Raw genomic sequence first — 21,372 nt, forward strand, 5'->3', positions numbered from 1 at the left:
GGGATTAAACTAGGACTGAACTAGGACTATCCCGGGATTAAACCAGGACTGAACCAGGACTATCCCGGGATTAAACCAGGACTGAACCAGGACTATCCCGGGATTAAACCAGGACTGAACCAGGACTATCCCGGGATTAAACCAGGACTGAACCAGGACTATCCCGGGATTAAACTAGGACTGAACCAGGACTATCCCGGGATTAAACTAGGACTGAACCAGGACTATCCCGGGATTAAACCAGGACTGAACCAGGACTATCCCGGGATTAAACCAGGACTGAACCAGGACTATCCCGGGATTAAACTAGGACTGAACCAGGACTATCCCGGGATTAAACTAGGACTGAACCAGGACTATCCCGGGATTAAACTAGGACTGAACCAGGACTATCCCGGGATTAAACCAGGACTGAACCAGGACTATCCCGGGATTAAACTAGGACTGAACCAGGACTATCCCGGGATTAAACTAGGACTGAACCAGGACTATCCCGGGATTAAACTAGGACTGAACCAGGACTATCCCGGGATTAAACTAGGACTGAACCAGGACTATCCCGGGATTAAACTAGGACTGAACCAGGACTATCCCGGGATTAAACCAGGACTGAACCAGGACTATCCCGGGATTAAACTAGGACTGAACCAGGACTATCCCGGGATTGAACTAGGACTGAACCAGGACTATCCCGGGATTAAACTAGGACTGAACCAGGACTATCCCGGGATTAAACTAGGACTGAACCAGGACTATCCCGGGATTAAACTAGGACTGAACCAGGACTATCCCGGGATTAAACTAGGACTGAACCAGGACTATCCCGGGATTAAACCAGGACTGAACCAGGACTATCCCGGGATTAAACTAGGACTGAACCAGGACTATCCCGGGATTGAACTAGGACTGAACCAGGACTATCCCGGGATTAAACCAGGGCTGAACCAGGACTATCCCAGAATTAAACTAGGACTGAACCAGGACTATCCCGGGATTAAACTAGGACTGAACCAGGACTATCCCGGGATTAAACCAGGGCTGAACCAGGACTATCCCAGAATTAAACTAGGACTGAACCAGGACTATCCCGGGATTAAACTAGGACACTAGGACACTTCACGTCCTGCATCTCACGTTCCTCTCCGGTTCCTTTCCCCTCATTTGTTCCAGTTGTACAATCTGACGTGGTGGACCATCTCCGAGCCGCCCCCGAGGGACATCCCCATGCAGAAAGTGTCCTCCGTCAGCCGCCGTAGTTCTCAGGGTAAGAATCCGACCTCGTTCTCCCGCCGCGGCCGCGCCCAAAACCCCTCGATTCCTCCCTCCTTCCTCCCGTCTTCGAGGAGGGAGGAATCGAGGGGTCAAGGAAGGCCCTGCGCTCACTCCCCTCTGTGTCGTGCCAGATCCGGTGAGGCGGGGCCCGTGTTTCCGGGGGCCCGCTCTGTGCATGTCGGCGGCGGGGGGCTCCGACCCGGCTCCGCCCCCCCGCGTGCCCAGCGTGAGGGAGAGCGTGTTCTGGTCCCGGTTCTGCTGTGCCAACGCCATCCTCCTGGTCAGCATCAACGTGTTCCTCTACGCCTACTTCGCCTGACCGGAAGCACGCGCCACTCGCCCTTTTACTCTCTGTTTTGTGATTGTTTTGGGTTTAAAAGTACTTTTCCGTAGTATTTGAGACGGCCTGAGGGGTTATTTTTAGCACGATCCAACAAAAATATACAAAAACAGCTGGAAATATGAGGGAATCAAAACAGCACATGTATTTTTTATAGATCACTACTTTTGACGCTCTCAAACTGCGTCTGAAATACTTGAAGTACATTTTTAAACGTTAATACTTTTACTTTTGTCGATTGTTGATTTTTCCTTGTCATACTTTTACTATTTTGTTGTTGTTGCTCCTTTAACTGTACTTTTACTTAAAGTGCCCATGACAGGTTTTTACGATGTTGTAATTTTGACTTTATTTAGTGTATTTATACCTGTTGTAAGTATAAATGATAGTTTTACTCTAATCGAGCAGGTTGTGTAGAAAACGTTTAAAAAAGTTTATGCAGAATTTACACAAATAAACAACATTTTTGACCCTCTAAGCATTAATTCAACAAAATAAAGTCGCTCTCATTCATTTTTATTTGTCAAATCAAAAAAGTGACATTAAATGAGTTTTTTCCCAGTGTTTGCTGGGTGATTTCCTTGTGTGATGTCATCAAGTACAACCAGGAAGTGAAAATATAAACCAAAAAATTTGCTATTCTGTGATAACATTTGTATATTTTTTTTCAAATTTCAAAATATATTTGAAATAGTTTTTTTTACGGTGCGGACAATGCATATTATTTTAACTGCATTTTAGTTCAGCGTGTCGTCCGGCCTGTAGGGGGCGCTTTAAGTAAGACAATTGGGTACTTTTTCCACCACTGATATAAATAATAAAACCACAGAGAAGTCACTCAAATACATGTGTTTTGTCAGGATATTTTTAACAGTTTTGACAAGAATAGAAGGAGAAGGAGGAAGAAGAGGAGAAGGAGGAAGATGAGGAGGAGAAGGAGGAAGAGAAGGAGGAAGATGAGGAAGAAGAGGAGGAGGAAGACAGCAGGGAGGAGGAGAATGCAGTATCTCTAACAGGAAATACACGCCTGCCTAAAAAAAGGGAAAACAACACGTGTGCGCTCCGCCCGAGCGAAGGGAAAACACTGAGCTCCAGCGCATTCCAGGAAAGTTCCACCAACGAACCCACACGAGACATGAGCAAATACACCTCCACCCACACCTCCACCTACACATACACCTCCACCCACACCTCCACATACACCTCCACCCACACCTCCACCTCCACATACACCCACACCTCCACCCACACCTCCACCTCCACATACACCTCCACCTACACCTCCACCCACACTTCCACCCACACCTCCACATACACCTACACCTCCACATACACCTCCACCCACACCTCCACCCACACCTCCACATACACCTCCACCCACACCTCCACCTCCACATACACCCACACCTCCACCCACACCTCCACCTCCACATACACCTCCACCTACACCTCCACCCACACTTCCACCCACACCTCCACATACACCTCCACATACACCTACACCTCCACATACACCTCCACCCACACCTCCACCCACACCTCCACATACACCTCCACCCACACCTCCACCTCCACATACACCTCCACATACACCCACACCTCCACCCACACCTCCACATACACCCACACCTCCACCCACACCTCCACATACACCCACACCTCCACCCACACCTCCACCTCCACATACACCTCCACCTACACCTCCACCCACACTTCCACCCACACCTCCACATACACCTACACCTCCACATACACCTCCACCCACACCTCCACCCACACCTCCACATACACCTCCACCCACACCTCCACCTCCACCTCCACATACACCCACACCTCCACCCACACCTCCACCTCCACCCACACCTCCACATACACCTCCACATACACCCACACCTCCACCCACACCTCCACATACACCTCCACCCACACCTCCACCTCCACATACACCCACACCTCCACCCACACCTCCACCTCCACATACACCTCCACCTACACCTCCACCCACACTTCCACCCACACCTCCACATACACCTACACCTCCACATACACCTCCACCCACACCTCCACCCACACCTCCACATACACCTCCACCCACACCTCCACCTCCACATACACCTCCACATACACCCACACCTCCACCCACACCTCCACCTCCACATACACCTCCACCCACACCTCCACATACACCTCCACATACACCCACACCTCCACCCACACCTCCACATACACCTCCACCCACACCTCCACATACACCCACACCTCCACCCACACCTCCACATACACCTCCACATACACCCACACCTCCACCCACACCTCCACATACACCTCCACATACACCTCCACCCACACCTCCACATACACCCACAGCTCCACATACACCCACACCTCCACCCACACCTCCACCCACACCTCCACCTCCACCCACACCTCCACATACACCTCCACATACACCCACACCTCCACCCACACCTCCACATACACCTCCACCCACACCTCCACATACACCCACAGCTCCACATACACCCACACCTCCACCCACACCTCCACCCACACCTCCACCTCCACCCACACCTCCACATACACCTCCACATACACCCACACCTCCACCCACACCTCCACATACACCTCCACCCACACCTCCACATACACCCACACCTCCACCCACACCTCCACATACACCTCCACATACACCCACACCTCCACCCACACCTCCACATACACCTCCACATACACCCACACCTCCACCCACACCTCCACATACACCTCCACCCACACCTCCACATACACCCACACCTCCACCTCACGTCTCTGTCCTCCTTTTGTGCCTTTAAGATGAATTCAGAGGCTACTTTAAAAAAAGAGTAAAACGTTGTCATAGTTTAGGCTTTTAAAGCGGTTTACAGGAATTGTCACACATTTAAAACACATTTTTAGATCCTTTTTTGTGACAGATTTTGTTTGTAGTCTGTTGTGTTCAGGGATGTTACAATATGTAATTTAGTGTTATTTTACAGAAACTCCTTTTATTCATCACCTCGTCACAACTTTATGACATACATTTTGTAAGTAAATGTTACTCGAGCAGCAGTTCGATAATCAGAGAAATAAAAGAGCACTTTGCATTTAGGTTTAGTTTTTTGGAGTGTGGCTTGACTTTGAATAAGTCATTTATAGTCCATTTCTGCTTCTAAAATGTTCAATTTGAGTCGTCATGACTACATTGTGACGTAAACGATCACAATTATCGACTAAACAAACTAATCTTGGCGTCTTTAATTGTACTTAATTATAGATTCTTACAGGCGATCCAAACACTTCTGCAAATGGATTTCACTTCTCCGGTCGACATATCAGTGCTTCGTGTGTAGCGTTAGCAACAAGCGACAAACGGTTAAAAAGGACTAAATATCGTCAGGTCTCGTTTCAGGACAAAGTCTGAGCCTCAGCTTTTTCTCACGGCGTCGTAAAAATGTGGAGCAGCTCTTTTTTTGGCAGCGTCGGTCGCTCCACACTCACACACACAGACACACACACAGTGTGTGTCTGTGTGAGTGTGTGTCTGTGTGAGTGTGTGTGTGTGTGTGTGTCTGTGTGTGTGTGTGTGTGTGTCTGTGTCTGTGAGTGTGTCTGTGTGTATGTCTGTGTCTGTGTGTCTGTGTGTGTGTGTCTGTGTGCGCGTCTGTGTGTGTGTGTGTCTGTGTGTGCATGTGTGTGTGTGTCTGTGCAGGTGTGTGTGTGTCTGTGTGTGTGAGTGTGTGTGTGTGTGTGTGTCTGTGTGTGTGCGTGTGTGTCTGTGCGTGTGTGTCTGTGTGTGGGTGTGTGTGTGTGTCTGTGTGCGTGCGTGTGTGTGTGTGTGTGTCTGTGCGTGTGTGTGTCTGTGCGTGTGTGTGCGTGTGTGTATTCTTATTCTAGTCCATTCTGTTTGTCTTGCTTCGTAAATACCTTTTAAACACTTCTTTCTATGTGAAAACATTGCAGCACATTCCAGATAAGAGGTTCCAGATGTTATCGAGGTCGTACTGAGAAACATCTGGAATGCAGTCTAGGAAGTACACACCCCGTTTGGACTGCAGTTTAGGAAGTACACTCTGTTTTGACTGCAGTCTATGAAGTACACACACTGTTTTGACTAGTCTATGAAGTACACACTCTGTTTTGACTGCAGTCTATGAAGTACACACTCTGTTTTGACTGCAGTCTAGGAAGTACACACTGATTTTACTGTAGCCTAGCAAGTACACTCTGTTTTGACTGCAGTCTATGAAGTACACACTGTTTTGACTGCAGTCTATGAAGTACACACTCTGTTTTGACTGCAGTCTATGAAGTACACACTCTGTTTTGACTAGTCTATGAAGTACACACTCTGTTTTGACTGCAGTCTATGAAGTACACACTCTGTTTTGACTAGTCTATGAAGTACACACTCTGTTTTGACTGCAGTCTATGAAGTACACACTCTGTTTTGACTAGTCTATGAAGTACACACTCTGTTTTGACTGCAGTCTATGAAGTACACACTCTGTTTTGACTAGTCTATGAAGTACACACTCTGTTTTGACTGCAGTCTATGAAGTATACACTGTTTTGAGTTTTTGTGTGTGTGTAGCATTTTGTTTTTTGATGTTGTATTAAAGATGTATTGTGTCGTAACGTTTGCTATATGTTACTGTGAAAAGTGTCACCGGGTCACCATGTGTAGAAGTGCTTTGCGTAGTTAGCTAGCTTCTTACAGTTAGCAATATTAGCATAATATGCCAAAAACATATCGTGCCACGACGGTTTGACAAGATTTTCTTTTGTTTCGTTAATTTTTTTTGTTCGTTTCGTAAACAACAAATAACCTGCATTCCATTAGCCGGTACCGTTCCACGAGTTAGCGCTAATGCATCGCCAGTTAGCGTTAGCCTCCAGACATCACAAACTACGAAAATTCATGGCTGTTTTGGCGACTGAAAACCACTCGACCGGGCGTAAGTGACACCGGAGCCTCGGCAGAGCTCTTCGCTGCGTGTAGAAGTGTTTAGCATAGTTAGCTAGCTTGTTACAATTAGCGATATTAGCATAATGCACCAAAAACATAACACGCCACGACAGTACGACAAGATTTCCTTTAGTTTCACAAGGCAAATCCTACAGTAATAAGTGAACTTTGGAAACTAGAGGTTGAAGTTAGATATTAATAGTTATTACTTGTTGTTTAAGGTAATAAACAACTATTTGTCTAATCAATATAGGATAGAGTGTTTACATAAGTACCTGCACTGAATTAAATCACACGGAGGCAATTATAACAGTTGATTTAATGATGAAAACAATTGTGATTAGTCCGTTTGCGTTGATCATAAATATACGACTGTAAAGTAGAAGAAAGACACGACAATAAGCGATAACACATTTTAACTACGAATAGACCCTTAAACCGCTGTCGTCAGAATGTTCCAGAATGTTCCAGAATGTTCCAGAATGTTCCAGAATGTTCCAGACTGAAGGCCAAAGTGAAACGCCACAACATATTTTCACAGATTAACCGGCAGCTGACCTAATGTAAGAATGTAAAGCTTTAACTAACAGAAAATACAGATTAGATTAGATAGGATGGACAAATACTGTTCTCTAGCCTCTAAGTGGTATTTGTGGTATAATTTGTGATAAAATATGTTATAAATATAATATGTTGATCAAATGAAACACTTGCGAGTCGACATTATTCCAAGTATTTGTCCAGTAAAACTTAAAACAGATTTTAGGCTCCATCAAAAACAATAATCTCCTTGTAGACAAACACATGACACATGTATTTGTTTATCATTACATAAATACATTATCATACATATAATGCCTAAACCACTTTGATGTTTTAAATATTTTAATAACTTTGCATTGAAATCACACAACGTTCCACTTTTGCCTCGTTCCAGAATGAACAAACACACGAGGAGATAATTCTACTTCAAAGCGCTCATGATAAACTGGGTCCATGTGCAGATGATGTTCAGAGTTAGCTGTGCAGGGGCTGGACATATTGTGGGGGGAAGATGCCCACTCGGCCTCTGCAGCGCCCCCTCCAGGTCAGGTGACTGGAGCAGTCCAGCAGCTGGATGACGTCGCCTCTCTGGAAGTGTAGACAGGCGCTGTGGGCGGGGCTGAAGTCGCACAGGGCGTGAGCCACACGGGCTTTCTGTGACAGACACACACACACACACACACACAGACAGACACACACAGACACACAGACACACACACACACACACATTTGAGTTGTAGACACGGAATACAAGTGTTTCATTCTGATATTCATTCATTGCATTTCATTGTCCAGCTTTACGGCTGTTCCAGTTGCATAAAGTTGTTAAAATATTGTTCTCGTCAAAACTTAATACTGTGACAGGCCTAGTCAGGTGGTCAGTCCAAACTAAATAACGACCCATATGTGTAAAAATATATATTTGTCAATCTCTAAAACAGTATTTTAAACATTTTTCATTTAAAAAAAACATGTAAACGCATTAAATCACAGAACCACGAGAACATACTGTGCAACTTCAATGAGCTTTTAACCGTGCGCCATCATTAGTTTACTCAAAATTCCTGCTTTCACCTACCCCCTATCCCCGCCCACAACACTGTATGATAAAGTGCACTCCGAGTGGCACATGTAGCGATCTGAAACAAGTAGCAACTTTTCACCAATAAAAACATGACAATCCGCTGCTTGTTACCGTGAAACGTGACTATGAAGAGGCGGAGCTTATCACTATGAAGAGGCGGGGCGGGACTTATCACTATGACGAGGCGGAGCTTATCACTATGAAGAGGTGGGGCTTATCACTATGAAGAGGCGGAGCTTATCACTATGAAGAGGTGGGGCTTATCACTATGAAGAGGCGGAGCTTATCACTATGAAGAGGCGGGGCTTATCACTATGACGAGGCGGGGCTTATCACTATGAAGAGGCGGAGCTTATCACTATGAAGAGGCGGGGCTTATCACTATGAAGAGGCGGGGCTTATCACTATGAAGAGGCGGAGCTTATCACTATGAAGAGGTGGGGCTTATCACTATGAAGAGGCGGAGCTTATCACTATGAAGAGGCGGGGCTTATCACTATGAAGAGGCGGAGCTTATCACTATGAAGAGGTGGGGCTTATCACTATGAAGAGGCGGAGCTTATCACTTTGAAGAGGCGGAGCTTATCACTATGAAGAGGCGGGGCTAATCACTATGAAGGGGCGGGGCTTATCACTATGAAGAGGCAGAGCTTATCACTATGAAGAGGCGGGGCTTATCACTATGAAGAGGTGGGGTTTATCACTATGAAGAGGCGGGGCTTATCACTATGAAGAGGCAAGGCTTATCACTATGAAGAGGTGGGGCTTATCACTATGAAGAGGCGGAGCTTATCACTATGAAGAGGTGGGGCTTATCACTATGAAGAGGCGGAGCTTATCACTATGAAGAGGTGGGGCTTATCACTATGAAGAGGCGGGACTTTTCACTATGAAGAGGTGGGGCTTATCACTATGAAGAGGCGGAGCTTATCACTATGAAGAGGCGGGGCTAATCACTATGAAGGGGCGGGGCTTATCACTATGAAGAGGCGGAGCTTATCACTATGAAGAGGCGGGGCTTATCACTATGAAGAGGTGGGGTTTATCACTATGAAGAGGCGGAGCTTATCACTATGAAGAGGCGGGGCTTATCACTATGAAGAGGTGGGGTTTATCACTACGAAGAGGCGGGGCTTATCACTATGAAGAGGCAAGGCTTATCACTATGAAGAGGTGGGGCTTATCACTATGAAGAGGCGGAGCTTATCAGTTCTGAGGTTTTGAACAGGAAGTCAGTGAACCCGCTTCTATTACTGAGCCGTTTTAGATACATTTTGCGGTTTACGATGAACAAAGTCTAAAATGTCGATCTACTTGCGTCGCAGTTCCTGAAAATGAGCATGATTGACACGAGTATTGATCCATAACTCCTCCTACCTCCATGAGCGGCCGGAGAGGCTGCGGCGACGCGCCTCTCTCCGCGCGGGACGGCCGGGACGAGGGCCGGCCGGGGCACAGGGACTCCTGGGAGCCGCTCCTGTACGGGTTGGACGGGTGGTTCGGGGGGCTCGGGGGGCCGTGGGCGTACGAGTTCTGACCACACGAGGGCAGTATGTGAGCGGGCGGGTCTTTGAGCAGGACGGGCTTCTCCATGGAGATGCTGTGCTTCCTGTAGAAGTCCAGCAGGCGGTTCAGAGAGCAGAAGGACTCCTCCCAAATGCAATACTGACCCGCCCCCTCCAGAACGCGGAAGTGCTCCACTCGGTCGCCGTAGCTGGAAGAACAGAGCGTTTTTCTCACTTTCACAGGATTTACGATATTCCGTGCAGTATTTTTAGCAGTATTTATTTCATACAATAGACTTCGTAAAAGAACTTCAAAATAACGGGTTACGACGGTTTGACAAAAAAAATAAAAATTCGTTTCGCAAACAACAAACAACCGGCATTCCATTAGCCGGTACCGTTCCAGGAGTTAGCGCTAATGCGTCGCTAACAAAAAGTATGAAAATCCAGGGCTGTTTTGGCGACTGACAAACACTCGGCCGGGCGCGAGTGACACCGGAGCCTCGCCAGAGCGCATCGCCGCGTGTAGCAATGTTTAGCGTCGTTAGTTAGCTTGTTACAGTTAGCGATATTAGCATAATATAAGCATTTTTGCGACGCGATTGTCAAGTACTGTGATATCGACGTTATTACAATATTTGAAAATACCTTTTGACGCAATAATTTCAGTGCCTTAATGTATGAGTCATATTACTCGAAAATAGAAATAAAAACTTAACAGAGACTAAATCGAGACTAAGTAAAGGCTACTTAAAGCGCCCCCTACAGGTCGGACGACTTATTGAACTAAAATGCACGCCCCGTGCATACTAATTAGTAGTAGGAAAATGGAACATTACCGTTGTAAACGGGTGAAGCCCGTGCAAAAGTGCGCACTAAACGAGCACTTTACATATAAAGCACTCATTTGCGCTAAGTAGCTCACGAATACGTTCCCCATCTCTTGCATGTTCCGTGCATATAAGCATGTAATGCAAAAATTGAACATTATTACTGTATAGAGGGCCAAAAACACAAAGTGGGCGGAGCCCACTCAAAATTAACGAAAGTACCCGTCAGTGACCAGGGACCCACACCATGAGGTAGGAAAGCGCGAGCGCTTTCCGAAAATGTATAGTTTATGATATTTGGAAAATGGGAAACATTGTTTTCGCATCGGAATATTCTTCTTCTTCTTCTTCTTCTTCTTCTTCTTCTTCTTCTTCTTCTTCTTCTTCTTCTTCTTCTTCTTCTTCTTCTTCTTCTTCTTCTTCTTCTTCTTCTTCTTCTTCTTCTTCTTCTTCTTCTTCTTCTTCTTCTTCTTCTTCTTCTTCTTCTTCTTCTTCTTCTTCTTCTTCTTCTTCTTCTTCTTCTTCTTCTTCTTCTTCTTCTTCTTCTTCTCGGGACCAACCCCCCTATTTTTCACCCAGTGAACATTGACGAAAAGTCACAAAAATGTTCACACCTCTAAAAATCGTGCCTCTCTACATTCTGGCTATTTCCCTTTTCTAAAATAAAAAAAATTGGCGCGTCAGCGCCCCCAAATGTACCAAAAATGCATTGAGAGATGGGAAATGACCCAAAAAAAATCTGATCGTAGAATCATGAAATTTGGCGCAGAGGTAGATGGTGACAAGAGAAGTAAAAAATATTACTACGGCAACGCCGTCCGCCCAACCAAATGTCGGCCATATTGCTTCAAAAATGGCTAAACATGATTTTGGAGTTTTTCCAAACGTCGTACTTTTACGAACTCCTCCCAGGGCGTTGGCCCTAAAAAGCTGAAATTTGGTGAAAATGCTACTGAGGAGTGGGACATCAAAAGTTATCCAAATTACATTGAAAAAAATATCAAATTACATTGATATCGGTCACGGTCTCTGTGCGGCGAAGCCGCAAACTGTAGCTAGAATTTCAGAAATCTCCCATATTTAAAATTTCTGCCGTTTGCACAGATAAAGTCCGAATTGCGTCAAATTAGAATCAGTTGTTAAACTCTTTGCCCTAAACCTACTTGAAGTGAAATAAATTCATTTGGCGCCACAGCGCCCCCTACAGATTTTATATGGAGGTTAAATGTTTAGTTTTGCGAAATTATATGAAATTTGACACACAACTCAATTTTAGCATCCCCATCAAAAAAGTCAATGAGAGCCATGTCATAATTGTTATGGCGTTGCCGTAACGATGACCGAAACCTTCCATGTTATTCCAATGGGGAAATCGCCAGAACATGTTTACACTTTATACTTTCACAAACTCCTCTTAGGGCGTTAGCCCTATTAACCTGAAATTTGGTGAGACTCATCTTCAGGGGTGGACCATCAAAAGTGATCCACATTTTTATTCAAAGAGTCACGGTGTCTGTGCGGCAAAGCCGCACATTGTGCCAAGAATTCAAAATAAAATTGCTTTTTGATGGTAAAACAAAGGGGAGAAGATGTGACAGCGTCACAGATTCAGCAGTAGGCGCAATAAAAGGACAATTGGGGCGCGTTAGCGCCCCCTCCTCTTGCGGCGTGGCGGCGGCGTGGCGAGGGCCGATCATTGCCGCTTGCGGCTATATTTTTTATTATTTTTCTTGTTCTTCTTCAGCGCTTTGATCTCTAATTTGACCCCCTGAACATGCTCAAAAACTCACCAAACTTTGCCCAAAATTCAGAATCTGCGAAAAATTTTATTTTTTCTGGGCCATTTTTTTTTTCGTTAAAAAATGGCGCGACAGCGCCACCGACAAAAGTCAAAATACATTGCGCCTATAGGAGACGCCCCGAGGTCAACTTTGTCGTAAAGCTACGAAATTCGGGACACGCATTCCTCTCGTGAGGACAAAAAAAAAAAATCATTGTGGCCACGCCCCCAGACTTACCCTATGGCCGCCATCTTCCTTTGAAAATGAAAACACGCTGTGTTAGCAATTTTGTTCACGTCAAACTTTGACGAACTCCTCCTAGGGCGTTTTGCCCACCGACTTCAAAATCGGCGTACGTCCTCTGGACAAGTGGGGCATCTAAAGTTATCCAATTTTTTGAGATACCTTTTACGGTCTGTGTGCGGCGCAGCCGCAAAGTTGGACAACTTATTTTGGAATATTGCAGATCTAAAAATTGCTCCCATTTGATCAAAACGAGTCCGATTAGGACCAAATTTGAATCAGTTGTTAAACTTTCTAGTTTGGACCAGTTTATGATGACAAAATTGAAATGGGCGCGATAGCGCCCCCTACAGAGTGACCTTTAAATTAACATTGAAGGTCAAAAATTAGTTTTACCAAAATGTTCTAAACTTTACCCAAAATTCTATTTTGGCGTCCCGATCAAAAAAGCCAATCAGACAAATGCCTTATTTTTTACGGCGTAGTCGTAGCGATGACAGAAACCTCCCATGTTATCCCTATGGGAAAACCGCAAAATCTCTCAAATATCCACATTTTTATGTTTCACACTTTAACGAACTCCTCCTAGTGCGTTTTGCCCACGAACCTCAAAATCGGTGTACGTCCTCTAGACAAGTGGGGCATCTAAAGTTATCCAAATTTTAAGGATAACTTTTACGGTTTCTGTGCGTCGGAGCCGCAAACGTTTCCCAGAATTCTGACTATTTGGCTTTCAGAGTGGCCTATAAACAATAGAGTTTTTCCAAATGACATGATATTTTGAACAAAATTCTAATTTGCCATCCTGATCATAAAAGTATGAGAGCCAAAGTCATATTTTGTACGGCGTAACCGTAGCGATGACAGAAACATCCCATGTTATCCTTGTGGGAAAATCGTAGAATCGCTCAAATCACCACATTTTTACACTTCACACTTTAACAAACTCCTCCTAGGGCGATAGCCCGATCAAGTTCATATTTGGAGAATATCATCTACACAAGCGGGCCATCAAAACTTACCCATATTTTGATTCTAAGTGCTACGGTCTCTGTGTGGCGGACCCGCAAATATATGTCAGAAATGGGAAAACAGCGAAATCTCTAAAATGACCACATTTTTACGCTTCACACTTTTACAAACTCCTCCTAGGCCGATTGCCCGATCAAGCTCATATTTAGGGGGAAATCATCTACACAAACGGGGCATTAAAAGTTAGTCATATTTTGATTTTAAGTGGTACGGTCTCTGTGCCGTGGAGCTGCAAATATACTGTCACAAATGGGAAAAACGCCAAATCCTTGAAATGTTCACATTTACGCTTCACACTTTAACAAACTCCTCCGTGGGCAATAGCTCGATCAAGCTTTACTTTGGGAAATATCATCTACACAAGCGCGGCATCAAAAGTTATCCATATTTTTATTCCAAGTGCTACGGTCTCTGTGCGGCGGCGCAGCAAATTTGACTGACACTTGTGTTGATTTACACTGGATTGGCCTTGTCCAATGTGTCGCCGTCTGTAAAGTTCTTTTTTTATTCAACACACAATAAGGGCGCCATCTTTATCAAGTCGAAAGCGCAGAGTGGGAAGGCCGGCGGCCCGCGAGGGCCGTTGGATGCCGCTTGCGGCTTTAATTTTTCTTGTTCTTCTTCAGCGCTTTGAACTCTAATTTGACCCCCTGAACATGCTCAAAAACTCACCAAACTTTGCCCAAAATTCAGAATCGACGAAAATTTTTATTTTTTTTGGGCCATTTTTTTTTTCGTCAAAAAATGGCGCGACAGCGCCACCGACAAAAGTCAAAATACATTGCGCCTATGGGAGACGCCCCGAGGTCAACTTTGTCGTAGAGCTACAAAATTCGGGACACGCATTCCTCTCGTGAGGACAAAAAAAATATATCATTGTGGCCACGCCCCCAGACTTACCCTATGCCCGCCATCTTCCTTTGAAAATGAAAACAAGCTGAGTTAGCCATTTTGTTTACGTCAAACTTTGACGAACTCCTCCTAGGGCGTTTTGCCCACCGACTTCAAAATCGGCGTACGTCCTCTGGACAAGTGGGGCATCTAAAGTTATCCAAATTTTTGGTATACCTTTTACGCTCTGTGTGCGGCGCAGCCGCAAAGTTGGACCACTTATTGCTAATCTAAAAATTGCTCCCATTTGATCAAAACGAGTCCGATTAGGACCATATTTGAATCAGTTGTTAAACTTTCTAGTTTGGACCAGTTTATGATGATAAAATTGAAATGGGCGCGATAGCGCCCCCTACAGAGTGACCTTTAAATTAACATTGAAGGTCAAAAATTAGTTTTACCAAAATGTTCTAAACTTTACCCAAAATTCTATTTTGGCGTCCCGATCAAAAAAGCCAATCAGACAAATGCCTTAATTTTTACGGCGTAGTCGTAGCGATGACAGAAACCTCCCATGTTATCCCTATGGGAAAACCGCAAAATCTCTCAAATATCCACATTTTTATGTTTCACACTTTAACGAACTCCTCCTAGTGCGTTTTGCCCACCAACCTCAAAATCGGTGTACGTCTTCTAGACAAGTGGGGCATCTAAAGTTATCCAAATTTTAAGGATAGCTTTTACGGTCTCTGTGCGACGGAGCCGCAAATTTGACTGACACTTGTGTTCATTTGCACTGGATTGGCCATGTCCAATGTGTCGCCGTCTGTCAAGTTCTTTTTTAATTCAACACACAATAAGGGCGCCATCTTTATCAAGTCGAAAGCGCAGAGTCGGAAGGCCGGCGGCCCGCGAGGGCCGTTGGATGCCGCTTGCGGCTTTAATTATTATTATTGTTTTACCTGGAATGTAAACATATCTATCGCTATGGAGACTAGCAGGAGGCTTGACCTTACATTTGAAAAGTTACTTCGTACGACTTTAATATGTGCGGATTAAAAAAACAAAAAAACGTTCAACATATATTTTACATTCAGTAGATTTCCATCTTTAGAACTGCTTTTTAAATGTGTCGCAGTTGAAAAACATGAGTGTTTTCTGAGTCCTGGGCCTGCGCAGACTCTAAATCTTCTTTGTCAACACGACGCCTCAGAACAAACAGAACAAACAGAACAAACAGAACGAAGTGAGGAGAAGAGGAAGCGTCTGGTGTGTGAGGGAATGTGGTTTAGAGGGACGACGACACACCTAAAACGCAATTATCATAATGGTTTAGAGACAATGACAGTTTGTTCTGGGTTTTCTGCACCAAAGAGCTCGTGTTTTTAGTTTACTTGTTGGACAACTCAAAAAAGTAACATGTCATCACATTTTCATGAAAGGTAAGTGAGCATTTACCCTTCGACTAAGGGGTTTCCAGTTCAAATCCCCCTAATGCAAGACTCCAGTCCGTTCTTGCAGAATAGAGACTAAAACGCTGCATGAAGTCTCAATCACTGCACCAATGAATTCAATTAAAACTGTATATTATTAAATCAGTGTTGAGTATTTTAACTTCAAATTCACTTTTTCTCTTTCCTTTTTCCCCCTTTTTTAATTTTTTTTTACACTTTCTCTTTTGTCGGGAAACTCCTGAAAAAAATACTTGACACAACTTGAAATAGACTCAACGTGTTCGCTCAGTCACTCACGTCATTTACAAATATTTGCTAAACTTTCCCTGGCCACGCCCTAAACCACCTGGATATTTTTTCAGCACTAAAAAAACAACATTTCGTGGTTGTTCTGTTCCATAACCGGCCTGTAGCGAATAGCATTGAGCGCTAATGTTCACGTGTGCGGCGCCTGTTGTGCAGCTTATACAGAGCGTGTTTTTAATTCAGAAGTGAGTTGCGTAATGTCCTGGGGCTGTTGAGCACCACATTTAGCCTCTGATGATGAACGTCCCAGATTACACTCTTCAGACGAGCGCCGGGATTTGACTACGACGACGTCTCGCGAAACTCTTCAAATGGTCCAGTTCTTTGACATTGACACATTTGAACGATTACAGGAGAAAGAGAGGGTTTATTATGTCACAGCAGCAAATTCTAGTGGGGAAACGGCCAGAAATGTGTTTATATTTAGCAAAAACGAATAAGAGTTTATGGAAATGGTTGAGAAACGACGACAGGAACGAGGCGAGAAGTCAAACTGTTGTTAAATCAGAGAAAACACACGTTCTCGTCTGTCGACTCATCACATGTTCATGATATGAGAGGTAAGTATTTATAAGTCAGTGGGCGGAGCTAACATACCTGACCGACAGTGAAAACTCCCCCGGGGCCGACTCACTCTCCCGCACCATGAACACTCCCGTGTCCTGCCACCGGAGGCGCTGTTCTGCATCTGCACGTGTGATGCTGCCTGCGAACCACCTGCAACAGTACATGAGTATATAAGTATATGAGTACATGAGTACATGAGTATATGAGTATATGAGTACATGAGTATATGAGTATATGAGTACATGAGTACATGAGTATATTAGTACATGAGTATATGAGTATATGATTACATGAGTATATGAGTATATGAGTACATGAGTATATGAGTATATGAGTACATGAGTATATGAGTACATGAGTATATGAGTATATGAGTACATGAGTATATGAGTACATGAGTATATGAGTATATGAGTACATGAGTATATGAGTATATGAGTACATGAGTATATAAGTATATGAGTACATGAGTACATGAGTATATGAGTATATGAGTACATGAGTATATGAGTATATGAGTACATGAGTATATGAGTACATGAGTATATGAGTATATGAGTACATGAGTATATAAGTATATGAGTACATGAGTACATGAGTATATGAGTATATGAGTATATGAGTATATGAGTACATGAGTATATAAGTATATGAGTACATGAGTATATGAGTACATGAGTACATGAGTACATGAGTACATGAGTATATGAGTATATGAGTATATAAGTATATGAGTACATGAGTATATGAGTATATGAGTATATGAGTACAAGAGTATATGAGTATATGAGTATATGAGTACATGAGTATATAAGTATGAGTACATGAGTATATAAGTATATGAGTACATGAGTACATGAGTATATAAGTATATGAGTATATGAGTATATGAGTATATAAATATATGAGTATATGAGTACATGAGTACATGAGTACATGAGTACATGAGTACATGAGTACATGAGTACATGTGTACATGAGTACATGAGTACATGGGTACATGGGTACATGAGTACATGAGTATATGAGTACATGAGTATATGAGTACATGAGTACATGAATACACACACACATATATATATATATGTATATATATATATATATATATGTAAGGTAAATATATTATTGTAGAAAAAGCTTCAGTTGTAGTCATCTGGACTCAGTTTGAAAAAGTAGACGTTTCGACTCTCATCCAAGAGTCATTGTCAATAACAGAATTTAGGTCGAGAACTCCGATATACATCCGATATCCGATAAATTCTGTTATTGACAATGACTCTTGGATGAGAGTCGAAACGTCTACTTTTTCAAACTGAGTCCAGATGACTACAACTGAAGCTTTTTCTACTATGGAACACGCCTGGACGAATGAGGGATTACACCGACGTAAATATATTATAAATGTTGCTAAAAATGATAAAAACGTTATCACAGAATAGCAAATTTTTTAGGTTTATAATTTCACTTCCTGTTTGTAATTGATGACATCACAGTAAGAAATTACCCAGCAAACACTGGGCCAAAACTCATCTAATGTCACAATTATTTAAAAAAATTTGACAAAGAAAAATATATGAGAGCGACTTCATTTTGTTGAATTAATGTTTAGAGACTAAAAAAGTTGTTTCATTTGTGCAAATGATGTATAATAAATGAGTGTTCCCGGTGTGATGTCACTTCCTGTCATTTTGATTTTTTTTACAGATTTTTCGACTTTTCTTCACAAATACCTGCTCGATTGGTGTAAAACTATCATTTATATGTCACGCGCCCTTTAAACTAATTTTATTGTTACAGCTTTTTTTCTTTTGTCATTTTCAATAAAAATCACACTTATTCAAATCAATTCAATGTTTTCAGTTCATTTCACCGACAAAACAACTGTTCAATAAAGAGTCAGTGTTTGGAGAGTCAGATCCATCAGTTACATAACCACACAAACCAAGCACTGACCGGAGCGTCGCCGGGGACGACCGGAGCGTCACCGGGGACGACCGGAGCACAGTGTCAGCAGATTGTACACAGTGTCAGTAGATTGTACACAGTGTCAGTAGTTAGTACACAGTGTCAGTAGATTGTACACAGAGTCAGTAGTTAGTACACAGTGTCAGTAGATTGTACACAGAGTCAGTAGATTGTACACAGTGTCAGTAGATTGTACACAGTGTCAGTAGTTAGTACACAGTGTCAGTAGATTGTACAGAGAGTCAGTAGATTGTACACAGTGCCAGTAGATTGTACACAGTGTCAGTAGATAGTACACAGTGTCAGCAGATTGTACACAGAGTCAGTAGATTGTACACAGTGTCAGTAGATTGTACACAGTGCCAGTAGATTGTACACAGTGTCAGTAGATAGTACACAGTGTCAGTAGATAGTACACAGTGTCAGTAGATAGTACACAGTGTCAGTAGATTGTACACAGTGCCAGTAGATTGTACACAGTGTCAGTAGATAGTACACAGTGTCAGTAGATAGTACACAGTGTCAGTAGATAGTACACAGTGTCAGCAGATTGTACACAGTGTCAGTAGATAGTACACAGTGTCAGTAGATAGTACACAGTGTCAGTAGTTAGTACACAGTGTCAGTAGCTTGTACACAGTGTCAGTAGATTGTACACAGTGCCAGTAGATTGTACACAGTGTCAGTAGATAGTACACAGTGTCAGCAGATTGTACACAGTGTCAGTAGATAGTACACAGTGTCAGTAGATAGTACACAGTGTCAGTAGTTAGTACACAGTGTCAGTAGCTTGTACACAGTGTCAGTAGATAGTACACAGTGCCAGTAGATTATACACAGTGTCAGTAGATTGTACACAGTGTCAGTAGTTAGTACACAGTGTCAGTAGATAGTACACAGAGTCAGTAGTTAGTACACAGTGTCAGTAGATTGTACACAGTGTCAGTAGTTAGTGTCAGTAGTTAGTACACAGTGTCAGTAGTTAGTACACAGTGTCAGTAGATTGTACACAGTGTCAGTAGTTAGTACACAGTGTCAGTAGATTGTACACAGTGTCAGTAGATTGTACACAGTGTCAGTAGTTAGTGTCAGTAGTTAGTACACAGTGTCAGTACATTGTACACAGTGTCAGTAGATTGTACACAGTGTCAGTAGATTGTACACAGTGTCAGTAGATAGTACACAGTGTCAGTAGCTTGTACACAGTGTCAGTAGATAGTACACAGTGTCAGTAGCTTGTACACAGTGTCAGTAGATAGTACACAGTGTCAGTAGCTTGTACACAGTGTCAGTAGATAGTACACAGTGTCAGTAGCTTGTACACAGTGTCAGTAGATAGTACACAGTGTCAGTAGATAGTACACAGTGTCAGTAGATAGTACACAGTGTCAGTAGATAGTACACAGTGTCAGTAGTTTTCTCACGGGTGTGGCAGCAGTGAGATGTAGTTCTCGGGCACGTATCCTCTCTTTCCGTGGACCTCTGCTGCGAACCATGAATCATCCTCCATATCTGTCACCTGCAACACACACACTTTATGAAGCATTTATTATTATCATTATTATTATCATTATTAATATTAGAGCAGTGTCTCATTATGAACGCGCTGGGAAATTCTGATGTGATAAAACTTTCAGACGGCGTCAAAATATCCAACTGATAATGTTTACATGTTGTTTTAACCTTTATTTGACCTTCTGGACGCAGAGGTGGCGCGTAAACAGGATTGTACATGTTATTGTGAATATAAACTAGTAGGAAAATATAAATATAATATAAATGAACTGTGTGAACGTCTTTGGCAAAAATAATAAGGATCAGAACAAGGTTTAATGCCATTGTCAGTGAATAAAAACAAGATTCACAAACTTTGAAACATCAAACAACAAATAACAGCAAACAAAATGAAAAGAAATGAAGATTAAAAATAAACTTATTCCAAATACTTTGACTGAATATATTCACACAAAAAGAAACATTATGACCTTGAATAAACAGCAGCTTTATCAAATGTCACTATTAAATAAACATAAATAATAAAAACATTGAACTGTGATTTCTTTTAAAACAATTTCAACACATTTTTTATTTATTTTTACAAAATTACTTTAAAATCAAACAACAAATTATAATTTTTCTTAACAGTTTAAACCATTTATGAGTGAAATTATGATTAAATTATCCCACTATAATTATCTGTAAATACATGACATATCAGTAACAAAAGAGCATAAAGAGCTAATGGAAATAAAGATAAAAGAAACTTGCGACATAATTTAAAATGTGAAATTTTTCAATTCTAGATATATTTTAGAGATATAAAGACATTTTTAGCACATGTTGGACTAATTGCTAGCGTTTTGTTAGATATTATCTCAACTTTACCATAAAAAGTGCAGGTTTACATTCTTCTTTTCTCCTCCAAACACAAAAACATCCCTCGTTTGGCCTCTTTTGGCCTGGTTTGCACTCACCTTGACGATCTCCCCCTTGCTGAAGCTGACCTCGTCCCGTTGTGCAGAGAGGTACGAGAACAGGGCGACCGCCTCCATGTCGTCCCGCGCCAGCTTTAACAAGACGGGCCAGCGATGAGATAACGAGGACGTAACGCGCGTGAGGCGGGCGAGCGAGCCAT

General features: G+C 42.9%; 2 protein-coding genes across 2 annotated transcripts in view; one reads left to right on the forward strand and one right to left on the reverse strand.

Moving 5' to 3' along the window:
- Positions 1-1,701, forward strand: part of slc5a10 (solute carrier family 5 member 10) — a 43,763-nt gene extending 42,062 nt beyond the window's left edge. The window contains exons 13-14 of the mRNA XM_072464025.1: positions 1,171-1,264; positions 1,404-1,701. Coding sequence (XP_072320126.1) covers positions 1,171-1,264; positions 1,404-1,591 — 282 coding nt within the window. The 3' untranslated portion in view covers positions 1,592-1,701. The remainder of the gene's footprint in view (positions 1-1,170; positions 1,265-1,403) is intronic.
- Positions 1,702-7,587: 5,886 nt separating this feature from the next.
- On the reverse strand, positions 7,588-21,319 carry LOC140378176 (GRB2-related adapter protein-like). Its single transcript, XM_072463893.1, has 5 exons — positions 21,212-21,319; positions 20,162-20,256; positions 16,803-16,922; positions 9,601-9,937; positions 7,588-7,793 (listed from the first exon to the last, which is right to left on the reverse strand). The coding sequence occupies exons 1-5, from the start codon at positions 21,287-21,289 to the stop codon at positions 7,614-7,616; spliced, it is 810 nt and encodes a 269-aa protein (XP_072319994.1). The 5' UTR covers positions 21,290-21,319; the 3' UTR covers positions 7,588-7,613.
- Between the last annotated feature and the right edge of the window lie 53 nt (positions 21,320-21,372).

Source organism: Eucyclogobius newberryi, unplaced genomic scaffold, assembly GCF_026437365.1.
Source record: "Eucyclogobius newberryi isolate DKJ021-1_F unplaced genomic scaffold, fEucNew1.0.hap1 SCAF_4, whole genome shotgun sequence".
Classification (NCBI taxonomy): Eukaryota; Metazoa; Chordata; class Actinopteri; order Gobiiformes; family Gobiidae; genus Eucyclogobius; species Eucyclogobius newberryi.